The 24,622-nt window shown below is 55.1% G+C and overlaps 7 protein-coding genes across 7 annotated transcripts; 4 read left to right on the top strand and 3 right to left on the bottom strand.

Annotated features, from left to right (window-relative positions):
* Positions 1-544: 544 nt before the first annotated feature.
* Positions 545-2,164, bottom strand: COL26b_003543 (uncharacterized protein; the record flags this gene model as incomplete). Its single annotated transcript, XM_053176438.1, has 1 exon — positions 545-2,164. The coding sequence occupies one exon, from the start codon at positions 2,162-2,164 to the stop codon at positions 545-547; it is 1,620 nt and encodes a 539-aa protein (XP_053039525.1).
* A 1,174-nt stretch (positions 2,165-3,338) lies between these two features.
* COL26b_003544 (uncharacterized protein) lies at positions 3,339-4,804 on the top strand (the record flags this gene model as incomplete). The annotated part of the gene is made up of 2 exons (XM_053176439.1): positions 3,339-4,158; positions 4,215-4,804. 2 exons carry the CDS (start codon positions 3,339-3,341, stop codon positions 4,802-4,804), a joined length of 1,410 nt encoding a protein of 469 aa, XP_053039526.1.
* A 170-nt stretch (positions 4,805-4,974) lies between these two features.
* Positions 4,975-6,252, bottom strand: COL26b_003545 (uncharacterized protein; the record flags this gene model as incomplete). Its single annotated transcript, XM_053176440.1, has 4 exons — positions 4,975-5,283; positions 5,340-5,538; positions 5,596-6,038; positions 6,097-6,252. 4 exons carry the CDS (start codon positions 6,250-6,252, stop codon positions 4,975-4,977), a joined length of 1,107 nt encoding a protein of 368 aa, XP_053039527.1.
* A 2,121-nt stretch (positions 6,253-8,373) lies between these two features.
* Positions 8,374-10,428, top strand: COL26b_003546 (uncharacterized protein; the record flags this gene model as incomplete). Its single annotated transcript, XM_053176441.1, has 4 exons — positions 8,374-8,673; positions 8,729-9,277; positions 9,330-10,132; positions 10,191-10,428. The coding sequence occupies 4 exons, from the start codon at positions 8,374-8,376 to the stop codon at positions 10,426-10,428; spliced, it is 1,890 nt and encodes a 629-aa protein (XP_053039528.1).
* A 709-nt stretch (positions 10,429-11,137) lies between these two features.
* On the bottom strand, positions 11,138-12,214 carry COL26b_003547 (uncharacterized protein; the record flags this gene model as incomplete). The annotated part of the gene is made up of 3 exons (XM_053176442.1): positions 11,138-11,527; positions 11,583-11,959; positions 12,025-12,214. 3 exons carry the CDS (start codon positions 12,212-12,214, stop codon positions 11,138-11,140), a joined length of 957 nt encoding a protein of 318 aa, XP_053039529.1.
* A 5,504-nt stretch (positions 12,215-17,718) lies between these two features.
* Positions 17,719-18,831, top strand: URA3 (orotidine 5'-phosphate decarboxylase; the record flags this gene model as incomplete). Its single annotated transcript, XM_053176443.1, has 1 exon — positions 17,719-18,831. The coding sequence occupies one exon, from the start codon at positions 17,719-17,721 to the stop codon at positions 18,829-18,831; it is 1,113 nt and encodes a 370-aa protein (XP_053039530.1).
* Positions 18,832-21,485: 2,654 nt separating this feature from the next.
* On the top strand, positions 21,486-23,978 carry COL26b_003549 (uncharacterized protein; the record flags this gene model as incomplete). The annotated part of the gene is made up of 4 exons (XM_053176444.1): positions 21,486-21,665; positions 21,785-22,471; positions 22,837-23,273; positions 23,324-23,978. 4 exons carry the CDS (start codon positions 21,486-21,488, stop codon positions 23,976-23,978), a joined length of 1,959 nt encoding a protein of 652 aa, XP_053039531.1.
* Between the last annotated feature and the right edge of the window lie 644 nt (positions 23,979-24,622).

Consider the following 24,622-nt stretch of genomic DNA (forward strand, 5'->3'; position numbering starts at 1 on the left):
CGGTGGGGAGGCAGAGGATGAGGCGTCTGTCTCTCATCGGCCCTCGGACGGGTGTTGCATCAGGGTGTTATTTCTTCTCGCATTTAGTAGCGACATACTGCTAATGTCTTTTTGTGCAACTACACCTTATTTCTGTTTCAACTGCGTGGAGTATTTGGGTCACGACAATATTATATTCTCCCCCCGTTGTTTCCTACGGAGGGCTTGCATATAGAAAAAGGATTGGGAAGCGTTCCCGTCCAAACATCAGTTAGATGATGAATACTACAGAAAGTATACTGAGCACTGGTGCCTTCTTGTGACTGCGACCGAGCGGAGCGATGAGGTTGAGGATCTTAGAGCCTCAGACCTAGTGAGTTTTGATTTCGCTCTCTATCTTGGCGGGTTTGCAGTTTCTTAGAATTTGAGGCTCTAAGCATGTCACGCATCATTGACTTTGGCGATGGCCGAGAGCTTTCCGTCTCTTCTTGAAAGACTGCAGTAGATTGGTATCACAAAGTGGTAAAAAAATAGAGCCGCAACGTAGCAGATATTGAAACGGAATCTATCGCTTGCCTCGTCGAGGATCAAGCGCTTCTGCCCTCCTCTTGTCGCGGATTTCCTTGGTTCCAAGACTGCCGACGCCGCCCTCTGATCTTCGTTCCCAGCCGCCGAGTCTCACAACAAGGCAGGTGGCATTGTCGCCGTCATGCGAGACTTCTGTCGCGTAATCAACCACGTCTTTGGCGCCCTGCTCGGGTGTCCTGGCCTCCTTGATCACGTCGACAATCTCCTGGTCGCTGAGCGTGCCCGATATGCCATCGCTCATGAGCACCAGGAAAGAGTACTCCGCAGGGCCGATCTCGACGCGGGTGATTTCTGGCTCTGCCGATACGCCTATACGCTTGCTTCGCATATCTCCAAAAGACCGACTGTTGGCCAGGCCCATGATCCGCTCCTCCCCAAAGCTATCCCCCGAGACCATGGAGCCAGCTGGAGCATAGCGCCGCAGACGACGACTTTCTGTGGGTGTTGTGGGGTGATGGTCTGATGTCAGCGGTTGCGCGAGGCCGGTAGTGGTCTGACACAACAGGATCCGCGTGTCGCCCACGTGAGCGACAACCAAGGTGGACTGGGCATTTGGATGCCAAAACGGTGCCGGAGTGGGCGTTGAGATGAGAGCTACCGACGCTGTCGACCCTCCCTTGAAGCGCGACAAGCCCCCGATGCCGTGTCCCGAAGGTGGTATATGCGGTGCCCCGAGTATCTCGTCGTTGTTAAGGGGTGAGTCTCCAACGCGCGGGTCGTCAGGGTCCGGCTTGCGGGCTTGGGCAGATATAAAGTCCAAGTCTGCCCTGAGGAAAGCATACATGAGAACCGATTCTACCGTGATGGGAGGACCGTCTCCATCGGTCTCTTCACCCTCTTCAGGTTGTTTGAAGAATTCGGGTGTGAATCGCCGGAAGTATCCCCCAACGGCCTGCCTGTATTGCTCTACAAGGTCATGCTCCATTTTCACGGCCTTTGGCAAGTCTTCCACTTTGGCTGATACGGGGCTTACACCTTTCAGAGGTTCCTTACGCTCGGGATTTGTTACGACACCGTGGGCGTCTTCCTCGGGAACCCGCATCTTCTGCCGGACCTCCTGTTCCGACTTCATGTCCAGCTCTTCAGGCCTGTGAACCTCTTCTTCATCTTTTCGCCCTGTCTCATGTCTAGGGCTTCTTCTCAGGGAACTTTGAAGGCCGAACTCTGCGGAGGCTTGCTCAATATAGCCGTGCAGCTCGTCTCGCAAGAATTCGGCGCACTGGGATCCGCCGTGGCCATCGAAGACGCCAAAGTAGAAGACCTGAGGGTCGCCGAGTGCACTATCAGCCGAAGTAGCCTCATCAGGTTTCTGTATGGGCCTTCTCTGAAGACTGATTGGTCCTCTCTTGGCAAATGCTGGCACGCTTATTGTGCCAGCTTGGTTTGTATCTTCGTTGTATGGCCGCTGGCCTCTAGACGAGAAGACCCCAAAGTGATGCTTGGCACGTCGCAAAGGAATTCGAACGACTGTCAGATCCCGGCTGGGCATGTTGAGCGCCGCAGCAGCGGGAGCAGAGCCGGGCTTCTGCACATGGGGAGTGGATGCATCGCGGGGCAGCTTATGTCCAGGTCCAGACGATCGAGAGTCAGGGTGCATCGACGAGGATGGAAGGTGGGTGACGAAATAGTTGTGGAAGCATCGTCGGTCTCCGGGGCTCGGGAGTCGTCGGGTCAGGATTCGAATAGCTCCATGGCGTTGAGCAATTCGTCGCGCGTGGAAGCGTACTAGAGCTGGCATTTTACTAGGGAATAGGGAGGATTCGGTCAAGGAAGTCAGGAGCGTCACCGGCACTGCAGTAGCTCAAGTAGGACGACCTTGCTACTTGCAGAAGCCATGGACTTCCGACTCTTCAGGCTGAGGAGCAAGAAGGAGGGCGTCGTCGGTTTCCGGCAGGATCTCGGCGCAGCTTCGGTATGATGATGCAAAAGAGGGGTGAGAATGTCAGTGACAAAGTCGGCGACGGCGAGGCATTGAGCTCTTGCAGTGCTGTCGCTACCTGGACAAGAGCGGGTGTCGAGCACAAAGAGAATGGAAATAGTAGAAGGTGGAAGCCGTCAATGGTTGCGTATTTGCTTTGGTTGGCGTTCTCGGTTTAGACGGGGTGAAATATGTTGGATTGGGTTTGGCCAAGGCGAAGGCGAAGGTATGGTTTGCCCTCGGTTGTCGAATCATGGATGGACCCAGCGACGTAATAAGGTGAAGACAAGGCCTGGAAAGGAAGGACGGGAGCCGTGGAGGTGGAGGTTCCCTTTCCGCGTCCCGGGCGGCCTTACCAGGTAGGTAGGTTACCACGCTGGGTGTCACTCCCCAAGCTGCAGCCAATTCCGCACTCTGAAGCGCGCCCTGGGAATGCGGGTAAATGGACTAAGACCCCTCTCAGGCTCTTGTGCAGCTGCCATCTGCTAATATGGACCTGCTTGCTTCGCGGGTTGCATCACAGTGCGTGCTCGAGTCTTATCTAATCATTGCAATTTCCGCGTACAGTTTGTAAACCGACCTCACTTAGGAGCACTGTGTGACCCACTATAGTGACATTACCGTGCTGCCTTGGAGATCAAGGCACCAGAGGCGACGATGATCGGCCTAGGCAAATCATGTCCCCTCTCCCACGCCAGCAACAGGCCCTCACTCTTCTTCCCTCCTCTGATCAACGATCCAGTTGCAAGCTTGTGTCTGGAAACCCTAAAATGGCCATATGCCTCTCGCCTCTACATGTCGAATCCTGAGTCTCGGCAGAAAGTTACCCCCGTCCTTGCTGCGCCGTCTTACGATGGAAGACTCGGCGCCAGTTCAGGATGACACATCGGATCCGTCATCGGGTGATGCCCCCGTCGTCCTCATAGCCGACGATGGAGACATCGTGCTGGACGTTACATTCGAGACATCCAAAGAGACCCTCGCCGCCGCTCGGAAGACTTGGCAAGCTGCCACGAAGAAGTTTGGCGCCCCACGTATTCCTCAGCCCAATCTGAGTCCGAGCATCAAAGTCGCTCATCGCGTCAAGCTCGCCGTCTTGAAGAAGCATTCGCGCTACTTTGCCAACCTTCTCGGAAACAAGCAGTTTGCCGAGGCCAGTAAAGTCGACGAGACTCTGGCTCGCCTGGTGTCCGAGAAACTCAAACTAGCTGAGGTGGACTCCAGCGACTTGCCCTGGATCTCCATTGTGGACGATGATGAGGCTACCCGCTCTATTGGCCGTGAAAAGGTCTTTGAGGACTTGATGAGAATCATGCATGGGAACCAAATACAATCCACCTCCGTCAATATGCTTCATGTGACTACTCTAGCCATTCTGGCGGATCGGTTTGATTGTCGAACCGTAGTCTCGAGATACCTTAGTATCGACTTGAAGTTCAAATGGCCTCTGACAAGTGCCAAACCTGCTCGGGCCGGTACTGTCAAGAAGACTCTTGATGTTGAAAACGTACTCCGGCAAAAGATCTTGGTTGCCTGGCTCTTGGAGCAGCCTCCAAGGCTTCACAACTACACGAGAGAACTCATCCTGCGCGGCTCCGTCCGTTGGAGCAATCTGGCTGTTGAGGAGCCTAGCCGCACAGAGCTGTGGTGGAATCTGCCCGACGACCTGGAGCGTAAGTTCATACCGCTGTCCCCATCAGCGATGTGCCGATGAACTAAACTTGTCCAGGAGAACTGCAATACCGCCGAGAATGTGTCCTGAACACCATCGCGTCGATACAGCGTCACTTCCTCGGACTCTACTCTTCCCGAGAGAGACAATGCAAACTCGGCTATGACTCGAGTTCAGCATGCGACTCCTTCCAGCTCGGCCAAATACTCAAATTCTTCACCGGCAAAGAGTTGATGGGCATCGTCGACTTTGGGCCCAGCTCTCTCGACAACATCCCAGATGCGTCGGTAATCGATATTGAGGAGATACTGGCAACTCTGAAGCAGGTCCCGAGCTACCAGATTGACAAGCACCATACCAACTGTGGTATTCGAACTCGCCTGGAGCCTATTCTGGAATACATCAGGTCGATGCTGTCTTCAACGGTCCTCTCCATCTCACAGGTCGAGTGGAAGGACAGCCGTATGTCTGCCTCATGGATTCCCGATGATGAGAGCTCGGGGCGAGATAGGGAAGAAGAAAGGTTTGAATTCACTCGGGGGTTGGCAAGTGACCAACGACTGCGGTATGAGGGCAACATGTACGCTGATAAGATAGCACGCAAGCTATTCACCGCCGATAAGTGGGATTGGACACCTGAATACTAGCGAATTCGTCCATCAGTCAATTAACGGTGCCGTATTACGCATCTAGCAGTACGTGGCATGTGCCTAGACTATCCCAAGGCAAACGAAATATCTACAGGTTAACTTGCCCGGGCCTCAACAGACGATAGCGCAACTCAGGTGGCCATCGTGACATTACTGGTTGGTCGTCATCACGAGGAAGCTGTGACTGTCTTCGTGGTAGGAGGCACCTTTTCCTTGTCCGAAGCCTTGTCAGAGACTCTGTCGTCAGACTGGGCATCACTACCGCTGCCGACAACACCGTTCTGCGCTGTCTTTGGCTTCATGAATGGCCAGTGTCCCTTGAGCTCGTGGAACCTCATGACGAAGAAGCCAGCCATGACGAAGATCCAGTACACGTTGTAGGCAATGACCGAGCCATAGGTTGCGGAGTTAGTCCATCCCAGAATGGCGTTGAAGATTCCCCAGCCACCGCCTCCGTTGAGTTCAGGGCTGCAGCACTTTTTCCGACTGTTAGTATGCCACGAAGCCACATTCACTGGGGTCGAGAACTCACGTTGACGTGCCACACGCTCTTATCGATGTCGTAAGAGCCCGGTCCGTTCCCAAGCTCCGCAGCATCGCCGCCGACCACGTTGTTCCACGCTTGCTGTTCAAAGTTCGAAACTGCCCTGGTGAAGAGGCCTGCGGCGACGAGGTAGAGAAGGCAAGTAGATATGACGAGGAAAACCTGCAGCTTCGCGGTCGATCCACCCCTATTCGCGGTGTCAGCGACCTCACAGAAGGGTTCGTCGGTACTGGACAGGACTTACTTGTACAGAAGATAACCGACCAAGGCGCCGACGATCAACCCGATGACCACAGGAAGCGGCACGGCGGTCGCGGGGGCCGAGAAGGAGACACCGGCGACGAACACGATGGCCTCGATGCCCTCTCGGAGCACGGTAATGAACGGGAGGACAAACATGGCGTACTTTTCGATGAAGTGCTTGAACCACCCCTTCTTTGCGCCGGTCTTGACGGGGGCTTCCATGGCCTTGGCGAGCTTGACGCGCCACTTCTCCTGCATCTTTCCGATGCGGAGCAGGGCGGCTCCCATGATTGTGATGATGACGGCGGCGAAGATGGAGAAGGCTCCTTCGTAGTAGTTCTCATGGGCTTCCCAGCTGTTACGGCCGAGCTTGTAGAAGACGCCGATGAGGGCGCCCGCGGCGACCAGGCATATCAGGAAACCTATGCCAGTGCCAAGCCATACCTACAGCAGCACAATGAGAAGAAGTTCGAGCAGGGTGGTGGTGTCGGCGTTTCCTTACCTGCCGGCGCAGAGACTTGTAAACGGCGACATCTCTATGAGGGCCGTCGAGTGTTTGCTTCAGGAACGCAAGTAAGACGGAAACAATGATGACGGTCTCGAGACTCTCTCGGAACACGACGAGGAAGACTGGGACGGAGAAGACGTCGACGGTCATCTTGGCATGGATGGATAGAAACGAGGAATCAACATTCAAGCGCGGCCAGGAGAACGGAAAGGAGTTTGGGTAGGGTAACAACCAGTCTTTGACGGCAAAGACCTGATTGATCTGATAAAGATCAATCTGATAATGGTTAGATCAAGCTGGCTGTGTGTGGGGGGGCCAAGGCCTTGGGACGGGCCACCACGGAGGCAAAGGAGCAGAGGCGAGGGCCGAAGGCGGAACGCTAGCTTATCTCCAGGGCAAATGAAAGACGCCAGGCATATCTCGATAATCATCAGACCATATCCCGGCGTGAAATGTTTGACGGGCACAGGCTTTGACCAGCTTGTGACCGGACTGCAAAGTACCCTGCGGTGCACATGAGCCGAGCAGGCAAGATGAGGCGAGGTGGGATGGGACAAGATGCTGGTGCAAGCGTCACAGAATCTTTGGGGGAAGCAGAGCCAATTGGCCTGCCCTCTGATTCCAAGGTTGAATGGGTTACATTCCACCGGGCCCTTTTTCGCATGACAAGCTTTGTGGTCTCGGTTTAGTACCATCGGCTCCTGTTGCTCACGTTGGAGGTCGAACTGGCGGACGGCAAGTGCTACATCCCTACCTTGGACCCGTCTCGCCTTGCCTAGCGTGGGTTGGGGTCTCCGACAGCCAAGGGTCCTCGAGGCATTTATGTCGCTGTAATATTATATGGAAGGCTTTTTGAAAGTTTGAGAGCGCAGAGTCGTGCTGCTGAAAAGCACTGCACGGACACAGCAAGCTTGCTCGGAACATCAAGCGTACTGATGAGACTGTCATCGGCTGGGTCAGGTCTTGTCCGCCTGTGAACATTGCTTGACAGATGCCAGGACATTCCTGATCTTCGAACAGCGATGGAAGCCACACATCGGCAAACGGCACTTGGTCTTTCAGCCACTGTCCGCAGGGCAAGGAAATGGCGGCGCACTTGGAAGTTGATGTGGCAGGCTAAGAGATGAAAAACGCAACAAGTCAGCTTCATCTCGGAACTAGCCAGCGGTAGCCACCTACAAACATTAAGCCACATCTTGTCAGCCCCCTTCATTACTCGCAAACAAATTAGCTGGCCCGAGACGACGATGGCGGAGTCCCATCTTGATCATCCCCATCGGTGCCGATCCGTCACCTGAGAGGTTGACAGTTGGATGCGCTTTACGCCTCTCCCACCGGCGGGCGCTCCTTTCTTCGCAAGCTCTGAGACCAAGCCAACGACACCCTCTTTGAAGACGACAGGAGCGCACGAGATTGACCACCTGCTGCGTACCTGGGCTTCCTCGAGGGATTGAGAAGCATGCGCCAGCTGCAGCCCGTGTGCCGTTCATCCAGAGTTGGCGTCGACCAGCTCGCCCGCCTGGGAGAAGCTAGTCAGAGGTAAGAGAGCAGCAGCACCGGTAAAATGGAAACGGACCCCATCGCCGCCCACCCTCAGGGACCCTTTGGCGGCAGCCCTGGGCTGGTTTAGCGTGGAGGGACAAGCTTTTTCTCGGCTGTAGGGGCCCCAGCTAGCTGATCTTCATTGCAGCAACAACCTTGCTAACCCTGCGATTTTCGACGACTGGGACCATGCCGACTTTCCGGCGGGCCAATCGCTCGACTACGGGCGCTTCGCTTGCGTCGTTTTGGTATTCCGGTCATTAGCGAGGAATCGACATCAAGGGCAACAAGGCAGGTGGCCAGATGCTAAGGTGGTTTCCGGACTAGTGAGGTGTGTGGGTGGCAGCAAGAGGAAAAATGTCTCGTAGCATCTGATAAGATTTGTCTTGCACTAACAAGCCCCTCGTTCTGTGCCGGTCTAGGACATGGAACAGCTTGTGTCGGGGGCACATTGGGAGATCAGATTGATAAGATGCTTCGGCGGCCAGGACGGAGGTCACCCTGGCCAGCAATGGTCGCCACAAGTTGCCGTTTGGTCCAGTCCAGACAAAACCTGCTGAGGTTCATTTCCTTCGCCATCCTCTCCCTCCTCTCTGGTAGTCGGTCATACGTGCTGTCGCTCCTCCTGTCTTTCACTCAGGATAAAAGGACAGACGAAGCAAAGGCCTCTTCCTGGACCACAGGCGACTCTTGGAATTTGACTTTTGCCATTGGTTTTGACCGTTAATTATGGACTTCACGGCAAGAGCATGCAGATTCGGCCTGCTGGCTGCATTACTGCTGCAGCCAGCCTCTGGGGCAACCGTCTCTCACGACTTCAACATTGGCTGGGTGACTGCGAACCCAGACGGCGCTTTTGCCCGTCCAGTCATTGGAATCAATGGGCAATGGCCGATTCCGCGGATCGATGCGAACGTGGGGGATACCATTCTCATTAACGTCCAGAACAACTTGGGTAATCAATCGACTTCCCTCCACTTCCACGGCTTGTTCATGAACGGAACGACGCATATGGACGGACCTTCACAAGTCAGCCAATGTGCCATACCACCAGGCTCGTCGTTCACATACAACTTCACTGTAGGCGGCCTCCTCGATCGCGAAGATCAAGTTTGAACGCCCGGTTGACTCTCTACAGATTCAGCAGCCCGGCACCTACTGGTATCACTCACACACCCAGTCTCAGTACCCCGACGGCCTGAGGGGCCCGGTCGTCATCCACGATCCCGACTCCCCATTCAAGGGTCAGTACGATGAGGAGGTCGTCGTGACGCTCTCCGACTGGTACCATGACCAAATGGCCGATCTCATCCCTCCCTTCATGAGTAAGGGAAACCCGACAGGCGCCGAACCCGTTCCTCAAGCAGCCCTCATGAACGATACCCAGAACCTCACGGTCGCCGTCCAACCTGGGAAGACGTATCTCTTCCGAATGGTCAATATGGCAGCGTTCGCAGGCCAGTATGTCTGGATCGAGGGTCACAACATCTCCATTGTCGAGGTCGACGGCGTGTACACGGAGCCGGCGGACGCAAGCATGATTTACCTCGCCGCCGCACAGCGCTGCAGCTTCCTCGTCAAGACTCTGAACGATACCAGCTCCAACTTTGCCATCGTTGGTAGCATGGACACGGTATGATTCTCCAAGACGCCCCCGTGTCTGGGTTCTCGACTAACCAATGTAGTCCCTGTTCGACACCCTCCCGCCAGACCTCAACTACAACGTCACGGGATGGCTCGTCTACGATTCATCCAAGCCGATGAACCAGGCTGCGACACTCGACAGCTTTGCGCCCTTCGACGACATGACCCTTGTTCCCTACGACAAGCAACCCTTGCTCACCTCGCCTTCGCAGACCGTCGAGTTGGACGTAATCATGGACAACCTAGGCGACGGCGCAAACTACGCCTTCTTTAATGATATCACTTACAAGGCCCCCAAAGTACCCACGCTTTACACGGCGCTCTCGGCGGGAGGCAACGCAACAAACCCGCAGGTGTACGGAACATATACACACAGCTTCGTCCTCGAGCGCGACGAGGTCGTGCAAATCATCGTCAATAACCTTGACCCTGGCCGCCACCCCTTCCATCTCCACGGCCACAACTTCCAGGCACTCTACCGCGCTCCCGAGGAATGCGGAACGTTTGAAAATGCGAACGTCTCAGAGGCGGACTTCCCAAAGACCCCCATGCGGAGAGATACCCTCGTCGTCTGGCCCAATGGCAACATCGTGCTCCGCTTCAAGGCCAACAACCCCGGCGTCTGGCTCTTCCATTGCCATATTGAATGGCATGTTACCTCTGGCCTGATGGCAACGTTCGTCGAGGCACCGCTTGACCTGCAAAAGAGCCTCACAATCCCCCAGAACCACAAGGATGTATGTGCTGCGGGCAACGTGCCCATCACCGGCAACGCGGCGGCGAACACCCTGGACTATCTCGACCTGTCCGGCCAGAGCACCCCGCCAGCGCGTCTCCCAGACGGGTGCGTACTCCCGGATCCCATCTCCACTGCTTCATATATGCTGACTTGTCATGACTAGATTCACCGCTCGTGGCATTGTTGCCCTTGTTTTCAGCTGCATCACTGGCATCCTCGGCGTCCTTGTGGTGGCGTGGTACGGCCTGGCGAAGACGGACGACGGACCCTCCGGGGCGGGGTATACGGCACCAACGACCGGAGCGGCGTCCGGAGCGGGGCATGTCAGCGAGGACCAGCATCAAAAGGAGCCGATTATTGTCGGAGCCGGGTCTGGGAGTTCAGGAATTGCACGTACCTGACCGTCGCAGTGAACCTGGCGGGCATGTGGTGTTATTATTAGAATGTAAGCGACTCGGTGATTGGGTGTTATACCCAAGACGCTGGATTAGATCACGGATGCTCAACCGAGATGAGGCGTGACCACAATATTAGGCGAAGATCCATTCGTAGATAATCCTGGCATCCCCAAATGTTGCCGTCAGTCAAGTGTTCACTTGCAGAACCACCGTAGTTTACAACATAGCATTGCCGAGAAGCACTATGAACGAGTAAAACCTCAATTAATCTACTATTGGATGAAAATTCAAAGGGGAAAAATGATAGACTCCAGACTCCTGAGTTCGACATTTTTGTCGATTGTGGTCCCTCCCCCTTGTCATCGGCCGTGACCGGCCAGCCATGCTAGATGGCGCTTGGTTTCATTAAATATCACACACGAGAATCAGTCAGTCGCTCTCATGTGGTCCTACATGCGCCCACATGTCCTTCTACGACGCAAATATGCCTACAGCGGCTCTGCTCCTTTGGATCTCCAGAAAACTCCTCGTTGAAAGTGACCTGGCTTCTCTCGCCAGACCGTCTCATGTCTCCAACCTAGTTCAGCTCGCCCAATCACATCGCATGAAGCCGGATGTGTGTATTGGGCTGATTCTGTCGGGCAAGTCATCTCGACGCAGCCTGTCAGGGCGTCATGATGTCGTTGGCGTTGCGCACAACCCGCGTGCTCCCTTAGGTGCTCTTCACCTTCCTTGGAAGACCCTGCGCCCGCCTCATTGCGAGATCGCCCTCGGCAAGCCACTTGCTCGCCTTGACGATTTGCACAACATTGATAAACTGCTTCATGGCCATGATGGGAAAGCTGACGCCAGTAAGCACCCACGGCCAGAAAGAGTCCATCTTGTTTGCGCGGGCCATCTCGAGAGCGGCGGCGCTGTAAGGATTCGGGAAGATCTGGCTGAGCAGAGAAGTGTTAACCTGCGCACCAGCCTGAATCTGAGCGGCGTCGGAGTTCGAGACAGAGTTGAGCAGAGACGGCGAGAGGAGCGGGGAGGAGAAGGAGAGGAGGTAGAGCGCAATGAAGAAGAGCTCATTGGCGGCACAGAAAACAAACAAGACGGTCTGCAAACAAGTCAGTCAGATGGTGTCGGAGAATCAGAAATCGACAAAGACTCACCTTGTTGGTGTAGTACAGGTTCAGGAGCCAACTGCGGCTCTTGTCGACATTCTTGTGACTGGTATCGGAGCCTCCCATGGTCAGGGTGGCATACATATGAATGTAGTGGCTAGAGAAGTCGAGGGAGAGAAGCATTTGGAAAACAATGGTCCATCGAGGGAAAGCGCAAGACAGGAAAACCAGCAAGCACGAAGTGGTGCACCTATCAGTAACCATGTCGAGGACGGCACCGAAGCGCGTCGACTGCTCGAAAGCGCGCGCGGCGTAACCGTCAAGGGCATCCAGAAGGCAGGACACGCTGTATAGCAGGGAGCATGTTCGTGGGTGGAGGGGCATGTAGTAGAGAGAGGCAATGGCGAGGACAATGCGCGAGTAGCCTGTGATGAAACAAGAGTTAGCAACGTCATGGTGATAAGCTTGGGAGCTCGCTGGGCAGCCATACCGATGATGTTGGGCCAGAATAGGAAAATGTTCTCCTTGGGACCACTCTCCGAGGGTTCCGTTCTGGTAGCTCCATTGCCATTTCCGTTCATCGTGACCTGTTCGGTTGGCTCTTCGACTGCGACTTTTGGGGATTCGGCGGCAGCGGCAGCGGCCTGGGCGGCCTGGCGCCTCGTCTGTCGGACGGACATGGTGATGTGGCGGACTGGAAGCTGTAATGCAGCAGGTTGAAGAAGTTGAGCTGTCCACAAACGGGGTGTGAAGAGGTTTTAAGCGGCGTGGATGAGGCGACCGAAGCAGCCGGTGTTGCAGTGGAGGTTGCACGGATGGAAGATAAGTGGTTCCGGCAACAGGATTCGTAAGGAAGATATGCAGATGGATCGCAGATGGGTCTGACTTGCTCGGCAAGGATCTTGAGGATCTTAATTAGGGTAAGGAGGACCTGTCTGCGTCGAGTTTGGTAGAATCGAGGCGACTCGAGGAGGGGAGGGGAGGAAGTCGAAGGTCGAAGCACCAGGGAGGCGACGGGTGTGGAGCTGTTGGATGCAAGATGGAGAGAAAGGAGCGTGAGCGTGAGGTGCAGGTTGCAGGAGGTCAAGGACAGTCAGTCAGTCGCAGCGATGGAGGGCACCAAAAAAAAAGAAGATAAGTGGAAGCCGCTGATGTGGAATTCTTCGGACGGCACGGAGGGTTCGCCCAGCTCTGTGCTGACCATGCCTTATTAGCTGACCTGACAATTCTCTTACTCTGCACCTCACTTCAGGTTTGACTGGTCGATAATTTACTATCGACCTTGGCTCCTCCACGGGCTACGTAAGGCGCCAGGTAAGGCAGGCAAGGTGTCTCATCTGCTCCAGGTGCGATGGAGACCATGGGTAGGTACCTACTTTGGGTGCCTTGTCCCGTCTTGCCTTGGCTGGTAAGTTGTAACGCACCCTCCACTGCCGCTGCAAAGAGCTACCAGGTACAAAGTCCGTAAGGTAGGATGAGGTACCTCACCTTTTTCACATGTATCCGGATCTGCAGAGAGAGCCCACCCGAGAGCTCGCGCGTCTTCCAGCGCTCCCGCCTCGACACCACCTGCCTGGCAGGCTCGACCTACCCTTTTGTGCCCCTTTGCCGGCCCAGCTGGCGGGTCATTGGATACCTAGGTAAGCACGGATAAGAAATGGATAAGACACTCAAGAAAACCAGCTAGTCCTGCCTTAGCATGCTTACCTCAGCAAGCGACCCACGAATCAGCGAGAGCCGTGCGTCGAGTCCGAACCAGCAGAGATAGAGGCGCCTTATCGGGCAAGCAACAGTCGTCTTGCATTCGTCAGTGACATATCGCGAGCTGCTCACCTATCCACCGTGCTACCTATCAATCTAGGTAGCCATAATGAGTTAGATCCGCTTTCTCTCTGCCCGGGCATGACACTGTCGGTTGTCGCGTGAGTCGTCGTGAGCCGAAGAAGGCCAATTTTGGTCTTCATGGTTTGGGCTTGCTCTCCCAGTCTAAACATTGCCTTCCCACAGCTTCCTTCAAACAGATTGATGCGACACCAACAGTACTGAGTTTTGGAGTGGGATGCCGCAAAGCAGCGCCAAGAGACACATGCATGTCTTGGATTATTCTATCTAGACCACCGCTCATCTTCTCCAGATAGACGCCCACTTTGGTGCTCATCGAGGCCGTCATTCTCGCAACTTATTCCCCGTTAGCCCAACACAACAGATGTAGGTGGCCGCCTTCCTTATCTCCAACACCAGCTCCTATCACGATAACCAATATCCAGAGATCCAGCCCGCCGCCCTCCGCTCTCCGCCCTCACCACCCAGCCAGCAGCATGCCTGCTCGTCTTCATCGCCTTCCCCGCACTCTGAATTCCCAATGCTTCACCTGTGGTGGCTACTGGGTCACTGCCAACAACAGCAGCAACATGGACATGCATCGTTATTCAATGAAACCGGCGCACGAGCAGACGCGTTGATGCTGAGGTCTGGTGGTCGCGCACGAGACCGGCTCTGTGCAGCTTTGGCTTTCTCCCATCAACTCATGCCAGCCGTCAATCATTGATGTCAGTTTCGGCCCCCAATGGAAATGCACACAATAGGTAATTGACACGGCATCACTCACGGCTGGCTAGCTGCCGGGACACGAGGAGGGACCGTGTGTTCGCCCGGCCCCCCTACCCAGGAAATCAGCAACCGGAACCGAAGCGATCTCGGACTTGCAATCTGGAAGACAGCCACAGCACATGGCCTTTTTGGACGAGCCTCACCCACCTCACGGCCGAGTGCCCAGCCCATGACCGGACACCGACCTGGGTCGCATTGTCGGGTGGCGGGCCCGGCGTCGTCAATCGCGTTTTCCTGAGTAAGAAAAGCGCCCACCGGCCTCTCTATTCGACACACCCGGAACAACACTAGAACTCACCGGACTCCCTGTTCCGTTCTGGCTTCTCGTCCCGCCTGGCAGTCGGCTTCTAGGGCTTGCTTGGCTTGCATTCCATGCAGCTGCCGCCACTAACACATTAGACTTCCATTCCTCCCTCTCCTGCTGCTTGTCCCTTCCCTTCCCTTGGTTGCCGCCGGCACGAGACGTTGAAAGTGCGATATGGGATGTGGGACGGCACAAGGCTAATGGCAGTCGACTGAGCTAGCCATGGTTGCGGGGGAAAGGATTACACCGTTCTTTGGTTCATCGGACTTCCCGTCTGTCTCCTCGCATCAAAACACGAGAGACCCTTACTAGCGACAATTAAGACCCGGGGACATGGCACGATATTGCCCAGCCGCCCCAACTTGATAGGCTGAGATGTGCTTGGGGGTCGTGACGTCGAGAGCCTCCGGCCCGCAAGCTGCACCGTTAAAGTGGTCCATTGGGGGCGACGGCTTCACCGCAGGATCCCATCCACCGCTTCCGGTCATGATTCTCATTATCTGACGGCTGCGGTCAACACATGCACGAGACAGACCAGAGACCAGACCAGACAGACAGACAGACATCCAGGCCAGGGTTTGCCGTAGTGTAGTCGCGGTCAACCATCTCGGCCGGCCTGGTTGTCCGTCTGTCTCTCATCGTCGATGCATTGGCATCCGATCTGACGTATCGAAATCAAGATTGCCCGTTCCATGCCCAGCATGCTTTCGCCGACACCACCCCCGGCTATCCAAAATATTTCGTCCTTTCTTTTGGCAACCGGCCGACAGCACGGCTGATTGACATGATTCGCACCGCAACTCAATGTTACACAAAGCAACACACACGCAGGGACCGGTGATTGGTGCGTCGGGCGGGCTCCGGCCTGGCAACTAGAGATTGTTGGAGTTGCGCGTTGCGACAGACGGACCACCCTGAAAATGGGTATTGTGGCTGTTGTGAGTGTGTGTGTGTGTGTGCCTCAATCATTACCGTGCTGGCGTTGCGTTGCTGTGTTGCCGTGGTGCGGCCAGCGTTCCAACCGCCCCTTGACCGCAGGGCTACACGTCACAGTCGCATTTGCAGGGTCTGGACGGGGAAAAGAAAAATACTTTTGTCGGACGTCGGTCTGGTTCCAGAACGTGCGAAAGGGTGGGTTCGAGCCCATCTCATCTGGTCGACCTACGCCCTTTTGGCTTTCGAGATCGACTCAGGCATTCTACCGTCAAGGGATGCCGCGGCTCAAGCTTTTACAAGTTTGATTCCCATGGAACGCGACGGCGCCGTCACCTCGCCGGCCCTTGGATGGTCCGCCGCCACGGTGATGTGATATGGGCTGAAGTTGAGCTGGGGATCGATTCATTCAGTCACTTCAAACTAGCACTGGATGACCGGGGTGGCGGCCGGTGAGGCAGGCCGTCCGTACATACTATGTATGCCTGAATGAAGTCTTTTGGGAGAACTGGCAAAAGGCATGGACTGGTCTGCTTGCCGGGATGCCACATGGAAGGTCGGCATGCCTCCTATTTTAATTAGCCCACACCACAGGCTTTTTAGTCAATTCAGGGTGCAGAAGGGGGGGTCGGGATCATCTAGCCGTTCCAAGAACGGCGGTGTTCCTGGACTCTCCGAATCCGATCAGCAGGTAGAACATTGATATGGAACATGCCGTGGCTCTTTGGGATGATGAGGTAGATGAAGGACTTCGGCAAGTGTGGATTGAGTCTGAGAATGAAGAGGGTTTGGGGGACAAGACTGACTGGCGTTCATGGAAGGAAGGGCCGACAAAAGAGGAGTTGCTTGCTTGCTTCACGGCGGGAAAATTGGACGGAGAAGGGTTTTGATGCATGCGCAACTGACAACTCGAGGTACGGCGCAGCGAAGAGCTTTTCGAGGTGAGGATGGATGGATGGATGGATGGATGCCGCCGGGTCAGGTGGTACAGCCACGATAGTCGATCGGTGTTCAAGTCCCTCGCCTTGGGTATTCTCTCAGACCAATACCCATCGTACGAATGTCCGTACGTGGTAAGGTGGATGACAAGCAAGGTATGCGTACTTGCGTGGGGTGAGTGCTTTACGGAGAACTCCATAATGCTACAGGTAAGGTATGTAGACGAATACCTGAAGTAGGTACTACTCTGAATACCTTACAGTACGGATATACCCTACCTTGCTTGGGGGCAATTCATTCCCTACCTAGGTACGGGGCTGGTCAAAGGTCAGGGGCTCTGCTTTTAGTTATTTTTCTCTCTCTCCTCTTGAGTCCCAATTATATTGATCCTCGTCGTCTCCTCTCGTTTCGTCTCATTGACTGATTTGCTGGCATTTGCCCCATGCACTTTGGTTGTTGTTGTTGTTGTTGTTGTTGTTGTTGTTGGCCTCCCGTTTTCTCTCTGTGACACCCACACACCCACTCAACATACACGCACTGTCTCTTGCTCTTGTTCCGTCTCTCTCACCCACTCACTCTCTCTGCCTCCTTCGCCGCTCTCTTTTTCTTCTCTCTGCCGAGATCTTTGACAGTTACCGCAGTACGCACCCCTTTCCATGAATCTCCATTGCCTCTCTCTCTGTCAAGTTCCCGCCAAAACCCCCCCTCCACTTCCGTTCCCTCTCTAGGCAATTGTGATGCAGAGAGCGAACGCGAACCCCTCCATGCCCATCTCTCCTCGTCCCCCCTCCCCCTCTGGCCCCTCGTCCAATTTTTAGCCCGCCGCCCTCAGTGTCTATCTAATCTTAAGCGCACCCCCACAGTCACATTTGCACACATCGACCTCACTAACTACTTATTGTCTGTTTTAGTCTTCACTAAAAAGTCCAGCCCGCCTAGCTACCTGCTATCCTCTCCTTCTCCCTTACCCTTTTCTGCCCTCGTCCACTGGTCGGGTCTTGTCTGTCTCTCCCTCGATTTACGACAAAACCCAACGTACGGTCAAGAATACAGACGCACAATACCTTACTCCTCCAACGCTTCTCCCATTGTCTCGTTCGCGCGATCCCCGCCCTCGCCGCATCCCGCCGCGGTCTGTACAAAAGCCCTGATTCGGCGCTACCTATCAGCCATCTCGTCGTCACCTTCAGTTTCCCCTCTCTTTTGCTGGCTGCTGGCTTCCCCCTCACCAGCCTTGCCACTGCGCTTGTCAAAGAACTTCCGCTCCGCTTTCCTGTCGCAGTCGGAAACTCTATCTTTGGGGACAACTTTCCCGGCATCTCACCAAAAACACCTCAATTCGACCTGCACTGCGCCAGACCCGATCGTCGTGTTAAAAGACACAAGCCATCTGCTAGGATGACTTCACACAGCACGCTCAAGGCGACTTTCGCCAGTCGCGCCGAGACGGCCACTCATCCGCTAACGACATACCTCTTGCGATTGATGGACCTGAAGGCCTCCAATCTGTGCCTCAGCGCTGACGTCCCCACCGCCCGAGAACTTCTCTACCTGGCCGACAAGGTCGGTCCGTCCATCGTCGTTCTGAAGACGCATCACGATATTGTTGCAGGATGGGATTTCAACCCGCAGACGGGCACTGGAGCCAAGCTTGGCGCATTGGCCCGTAAACACGGCTTCCTCATCTTCGAGGATCGCAAGTTTGGTGACATTGGAAATACGGTACAGATGCAATACGTCGCGGGCTCTGCACGGATAGTTGAATGGGCGCACATCATCAACGTCAACATGGTCCCTGGCAAAGCTGCCGTTACTTCTCTTGCCGAGGCCGCAGCTAGGTGGAGGGAACGCTACCCTTACGAAGTAAGGACATCGGTCACAGTCGGTACGCCCAGGTCAGAAAGCTTCGACGACTACGACGAGGACCAGGCGAACGACTTGCACTCTGCGGAACATACCATTGGCGCCCCTCGCCCGGCCGACGTTAATGGCCGCAAGGGCAGCATCGTCTCCATTACCACCTTGACGCAACATTTCGAACCTGCCCCTTCCCCGAGGTTTCCCCGCAATGAGTCGCACGGTGACGATATTCTCTACGCCGGCATTGAGGAGGCCCCAATGGACCGTGGTCTTCTGATCCTGGCGCAAATGTCGAGTGCTGGAAATTTCATGAACAAGGAGTACACACAAGCTTGTGTGGAGGCCGCCAGGGAGCACAAGAGCTTCGTAATGGGATTTGTCTCCCAGGAAAGTCTGAACACCGAGCCCGAAGATGCCTTCATCCACATGACCCCTGGATGCCAGCTGCCGCCCGAAGGTGACGAAGAGAATGGAGGTGTCGCCGGGGACGGCAAGGGCCAGCAGTACAACACGCCTCAGAAACTGGTCGAGCTCTGTGGAACGGACATCGTCATCGTCGGTCGCGGCATCTTGAAGGCAGGCGATCCTCAGTCGGAGGCTGAGAGATACCGCAGAAAGGCCTGGAAGGCGTATCTCTCTCGGGTAGCGTAGGCGGTTCCTCCTCACATCACACCAATACCCAGGCGTGTTCATCTTTGTGTGTTTTTTTTACTCCTCCAGTCGTCTCATCCCTTCTTCGTGGCTCTCGGCCATGTCTCCAAACACTGTTGTCGTCGGTTTATGCATGTCGGTCTGCGATGATGTTCGTATCGTAGAGATTAGGGAGTAGCACTAGGGGCACTGGGACGGTTTCTTAGACGGGATCTCGGTGATCCGGCATGGACCAACAAAAAAGGGGTTGGGTTGGCGTTGAAGAGTCATTGCTTGTTAGGTGGTGGACTGTCACACTTGATATATCTTTCAATTGACCACGTCTGCAACACATCTACTGCTGTTCTTCTCGATCGCCAGCCCCATGGGACTTGCCCTCGATCGTGAACATCGCACCGGTTCATCGAGCGCGTTGGTGGGAGACTGAGTAGAGCGTTCTTACTCGACGTCGGTGATCGGCAATCGAAAGTGACGTACCCTCAAAGCCGTTACTCGCCCTTCGCACCCGATTTGACAGGCAATAGGCGGGAAGGTTCTCATGGACAGCATGGCATGTGTGGCATGTGGCATTGGCGTGGTACGGCGAGGCATGGCATGGCATGGCACGGTGCAGGCCCGGGGAGGCAACAGGGAAGGGCATGACCTCACAGCCGTAGATGGAGGAGGGAAGGACGAGATTGCAGGTGCAGGGTGAGGGTGGATGAGCATCATTGGCGGTGGTGGTGGTGGGCGGTTGAGGTTAGAGACGAAAGGGCCGACGAGAAAGAAGAGGGAGGTACTGTGGTACATAGTAGTGTTCTGAGGCGACGGGCTAGAGGAGGACAAGGTTCCCCGGGATGCAACATGTTCTCGATGAGCTGCGAGATTCAAGAAGGCTATTTTCCCCAATCCCTCAAGACGCATGGAGAATTTAAAGTGCACCTGGGCAGTTGCCACGCGCAGCGCAGGGGCAGCCGGCGGCCGTGGTCGTCCTGTCTTTCCAGACGACTTCGAAGCCTGAAAGGCAGTGGTGCGACGACCCCACGAGGCATGGTACGGCTCATTGGACTCGGGACTTGCTGGAGGACGGGAGCAGGATGTGCTAAGTAAGGTACGGCGTAGGTCAGATCAGGTAGGTGACGGCTATAGCATTTTCGGCGTGCGTGCCCTGTCGGCGCCCTGCCGGCCCTACCCCTCCACGTTGTCATCTCTGATGCTTCAAAGAGTGTGTGGGCATGCTGCTGCTGCTGCTGCTGCCGCCGCCGCCGCCGCCTCTGCTGCGAACGCGAACGGTGCGGAACGCTCGCCGCCTTGACGTGACAATGTCTGTGTGGTGTGGTCTTCTCTTTTCTTCCATTTGTTGACCATCTCAATTTAATTTTACCCCCATTTCCCCTTCCCTTTCGCAATCCGAGTGTTGGTTAGGTTGGTCGCCGATCCAAGGTCACCCATAATCTGAGGGGCCACTCCATGTCGGCAAAGCAGCAAGACCAGGCCACCCCACGTTTTGCTACAACCTGCTGCATGTAAGCGATCACAAACCAGGAAGCTATCTTAGCTTGTGCTTGAAAGCAGAGTATGCTGCCTTGAGGCGGCCGCTCGTTCGCGGTTGCGTCGTTGACGGCATGCCTGTGTGTGTGTGCATTGGGTCTCGTCGGTTCCCGTCGTATCTTGTCTTGCCTTGTCCAATGCGAGTTTGCCGTGGCAGGTCTGCAAGTCGCATACCTTAAATCTTCTCCCGCGATACTCGTGTCACCGCGCCTGGTTTGATGGTGTGTAGTGCCAGTGAGTGAGGTGGTGCAATGGATGATGGATGGCCGGCTTCTCGGGGTTAAGAAGGCCTCAGGGATTTCCACTTACCATTGAAGTACCTTACTCTGCCCCGAGCTCCTGGGTTACCCTACCTTAGACCGTCTCCCGGCCCCACTGTCGACCGGCCACATGCCTTGCCGCAGCGTCACCTCTCGTCGTGGTTGGTAGGAAGTAAGAAGCAGAAAGCAGAAGCAGACTGCCTGCCATTCTGGGCCCCGGCACATTTACATACCTTGCAAGACGGATCATTCATACACATTCGCCTGTCCTATTCCCAGCTTTCGCATCTCTTGGCCCTGCCCACCGCTGTTGTCGGTCTCGCTTCTTCTGCTTTGCCTGTCTCAACTCTTCTTCCCACCTGTTCTACTGCCCACCTGGCCAATGCAGCAAGAGGAGGCCCTGTCCATCGAGTTTGCTTGTGGCGGGTCCATACCGTCAAACCTCCTTACCTGACGAAGTACACAGTTTTTCCATATTCTCCGTGTCCGTCCATTCCACCTCCTTCCCTGACGGAGACAAGGTAGAGAAGAACTGGGACCTTGCTTCCGTAATCACCAAATCTGCCGACCACAAATCCTCGACAAAGACTCACCAAAAGCGCACGCGCCGGCTTCATTGCTGCTTCTTTTTTTTTCTGCTTTGCGCCGGCCTGCGCGCTCTCAACACCGCACCATCCACTGGGCCTACAACGCTCTAAGCCAGCGTGGAATCCAAAGACACAGCTCCCACACGTTCGACGTACGATTTATCGATCGCCGCGCCCACCTTCGCAGATCGCGCCGCGTCTCCCCGCATACGATACACTCCTCCCGTTCTCCTCACCACCAACTCTCTAGAGGAATCGACTACCACGACGGCCGACGATGGCCGACGACCGGCGCAACAGCTCCGAAAGCTCGCCGTCCGCGCGGGAGGGGCAGAACCAGAACCCGGCGCCGACCCAAAATCTGCCCCATGGCCAAACTCAAGATGCTCGCCCGCCACCAAAGAAGCGCAGAAGAGTTGTGATATCTTGCACAGAGTGCCATCGGCGCAAGCAAAAGGTCAGTCTACCACTATTTCGAGCGCCTCGTTGCCAAGTTATCCTGCAACAAGACTGACATTGCTGCCGTAGTGTGATCGAGACTTGCCCTGCGCCAATTGTAAGTCACGCAATAAACAGGACGCGTGCAAGTACGAGACCGGCGCGCCGACTGCGAAAGAGCATCGGAAAGCGGAGGTCGAGGGTTCGAGGATGACGCAGGTCCAAAGCCTATCCAATGTCGCCGCGAATTGGGGTTACTCCCACGCCGGGGCATCAACACTCGGCCTCATGAGAAAAATCGAAAGCGCAAATGGCGACGGCTCCATGTCCCATTTGAGCGGTGCAACTCAGATGGAGGATCAATTCGCTACAAAAGAGCGGTACAAGTCGCTGATCAGACAACTGCCGGCCAAGGGCTACATCGAGAAGCTTATTGAGGTCTACTTCCGCGAGTTCAACTGGCAGTACTACGCCCTGGAAGAGGATCTTTTTATGCAGCAATTTGCCGAGTGGAACAACCTGCCCTTCAGCGTTCTCTCCAACTCGGGACCGCAGGGCCTCTCGCCTGACTTGAGAGTGTTCCCAGCCTTGCTGTTCCAGGTTTTGGCCACGGCTCTTTTGACCCTTCCTGAAGGGTCACATGAGTTCTACGAGCATCTCAAGTATGCTGGGAATATGACCTTTGAAGATCTGGCCGCAGACTACAGCGAGTCTGGCGTGGGGATTTTGTCATTGCTAGGAAAGCGGCAAATCACCCTGACGACGGTCCAAGCGTCCTTCCTCCGGGCGGCATTTCTCAAATACATGGCCAAAGTAACCGAGTCGGTAAGTGATTGTTGTGTGTTTTTCCAGAGACTCTCGAAACTTACACCGAATGAAGTGGCATGCCATCGGTAGTGCGATTAGAGACGCCCAAGAAATCGGTATGCACCGGGATAGCTTGGATCCCCAGCCAGTCAGCGGTGAGACTGAAGATGTTCTGGAAAACATGTGGTTGATTCAGCGGAGACGCAAGTTATACATGGTTCTGATGACATGGTGAGAGCAACTGCCGCGAACAAGGATGGCGGGACATGACTCGGCTGACACCGAACAGGGACATTCATTGTGCGTTAGTACTGGGACGTCCTGGTAGCATTGACTGGCGCATACTTCCGCCAAGTTTGCCGATAGATACGCCGTTACCAAAGGACCGTCGCAAGACACCCATTGCGCCAAGAGACGATGAGAAAGACCCCCCGACGCCATTGACCAGGGGTATCTGGGCATTCAAGCTCGTGGGACCGATGCGGGAGATCCTAGAGTTGGAGCACGATGGCCCGTGTCCCAAAGACTATTCCAAGGTCGATCGTGTACACCAGATGTGTATGGAACTGGACGAAACGACACCCGCCTATTTTCGTCTGGAGAATCCAGACAGGAGGTGGGATGACGAGCCATCATGCTACTGGCTTCAATCGGCCCGTTTTTACTTGCCGCAGATGAACTTGTTCAACTTGATGGCACTGCACCGGCCCTACATCTTCAACAGACCAAAGAGCCGGACCGAAGCGCTCAAGGCGAGCATCGAAATGCTGCATCGCCAAATGCTCACGTTCCAGGGTCTCGACGCAGGGTCGTGGCGCAAGTAAGTTTTCATGGGTAAGAGACGTGATTCATCACTGACTAGGCAACTAGCTTCTCGCTATTCTTTGGAAGCTTTGATGCCGTGGTGCTGATGGCGACAATATACATCCTCTTCCCGAAAGAGAATCTGGATATGGCAGGAAGCGCCATGCAGCACTTCCACTGGACAACGGAGAGGTTCGAGGCGATGCAAGAGAGAAACCCCCTGGCAAAGGCCGCCAAAGGAGTCTTGCAAGCGATATTCGTTAAGTTCAAGAAAGCAGTAGGGAATCCGGCGCCGCCGCCAAGCTTGTCGAGTATCGCAGCGCAGACGCCCGCGTCAACGACGGAGAGTAGCAGCAGCATATCAGCACGTGGTTCCGTGTCAACGACGGCGAACACAGCAGACACGCCAGTTAGCAAGAGCAGCACCGTAGCAACACCGACATCGCTGCCAACAGCACCAGAGACATCCTCGTACCCCCTGCCCTCATCGCACTCGGAATGGACGATGCCCAATAGCTGGGACTTTACCTCGATCGCGCCACTCTTCCCGATGGGAGATCTCATCTATCACGACCTGAACGGAATACCGGAGGACGGATCATTACCGGCATGGGGGGCAGCGACGCCGCCACCACCGGCAGCCGGACAGACGTTTGAAGGTGATTTTGGGAACGATAGTGTGTGGAATATTCTAAACCAGTACGACCCGACGACCGCATGAAACCCAATTTGGAAGCTTAGTTGACAGGAAAGAAGCGAAAGCCACGACAAGGGCGGCGGCCCAGACTTGATCAGCCGACAATGGGGAATGCTCTGGAAACAAAAAGGAGTGTGAGGACTCTGAGCAAACGACAAGGCGACATTGGTGTTCAAACAAAACACAAGAGAACAGCAGATGAGAGAGGCTCGCTTGGTGGCGGCGGCTGAGTACATGACTTTGGCGTATTGTCATTGGCTGTATTTGTTGGTGGGCTCGATTGTGCACTTTCACGGTCGTTGAGTTGACGCCGGACGTCCCCTGTCAAGATGTCAGCAACCCAGTTAGGTGGCAGAGGGCACAGAGGGCAGTCGGGGGATCCCCAACGAGCGGGGCCACGGCATGCGATTTAGCGCCAGCGGAGACGCTGCTCGCTTGGTACGGTTGCTTGCCGGTTCCAGGACCAGATGTGCATTTGCAAACGCCATGTTCACAAAGTGCAATCGATCCTATTTGGTCACTTTAGGAGGAGAGATAGCAACGATGCGAGATTGAGGACGGGCGTCCGAAAGGGGTGAGAGGGAAACAATCTACAACGATTTATTACTCAAAACAAGAAAATGCCCTCAAATCGATACTTGATTAATGTGTCTTGTGAATGGAACATC

Source organism: Colletotrichum chrysophilum (assembly GCF_026319265.1).
Source record: "Colletotrichum chrysophilum strain AFK26 chromosome Unknown scaffold_20, whole genome shotgun sequence".
NCBI lineage: Eukaryota > Fungi > Ascomycota > Sordariomycetes > Glomerellales > Glomerellaceae > Colletotrichum > Colletotrichum chrysophilum.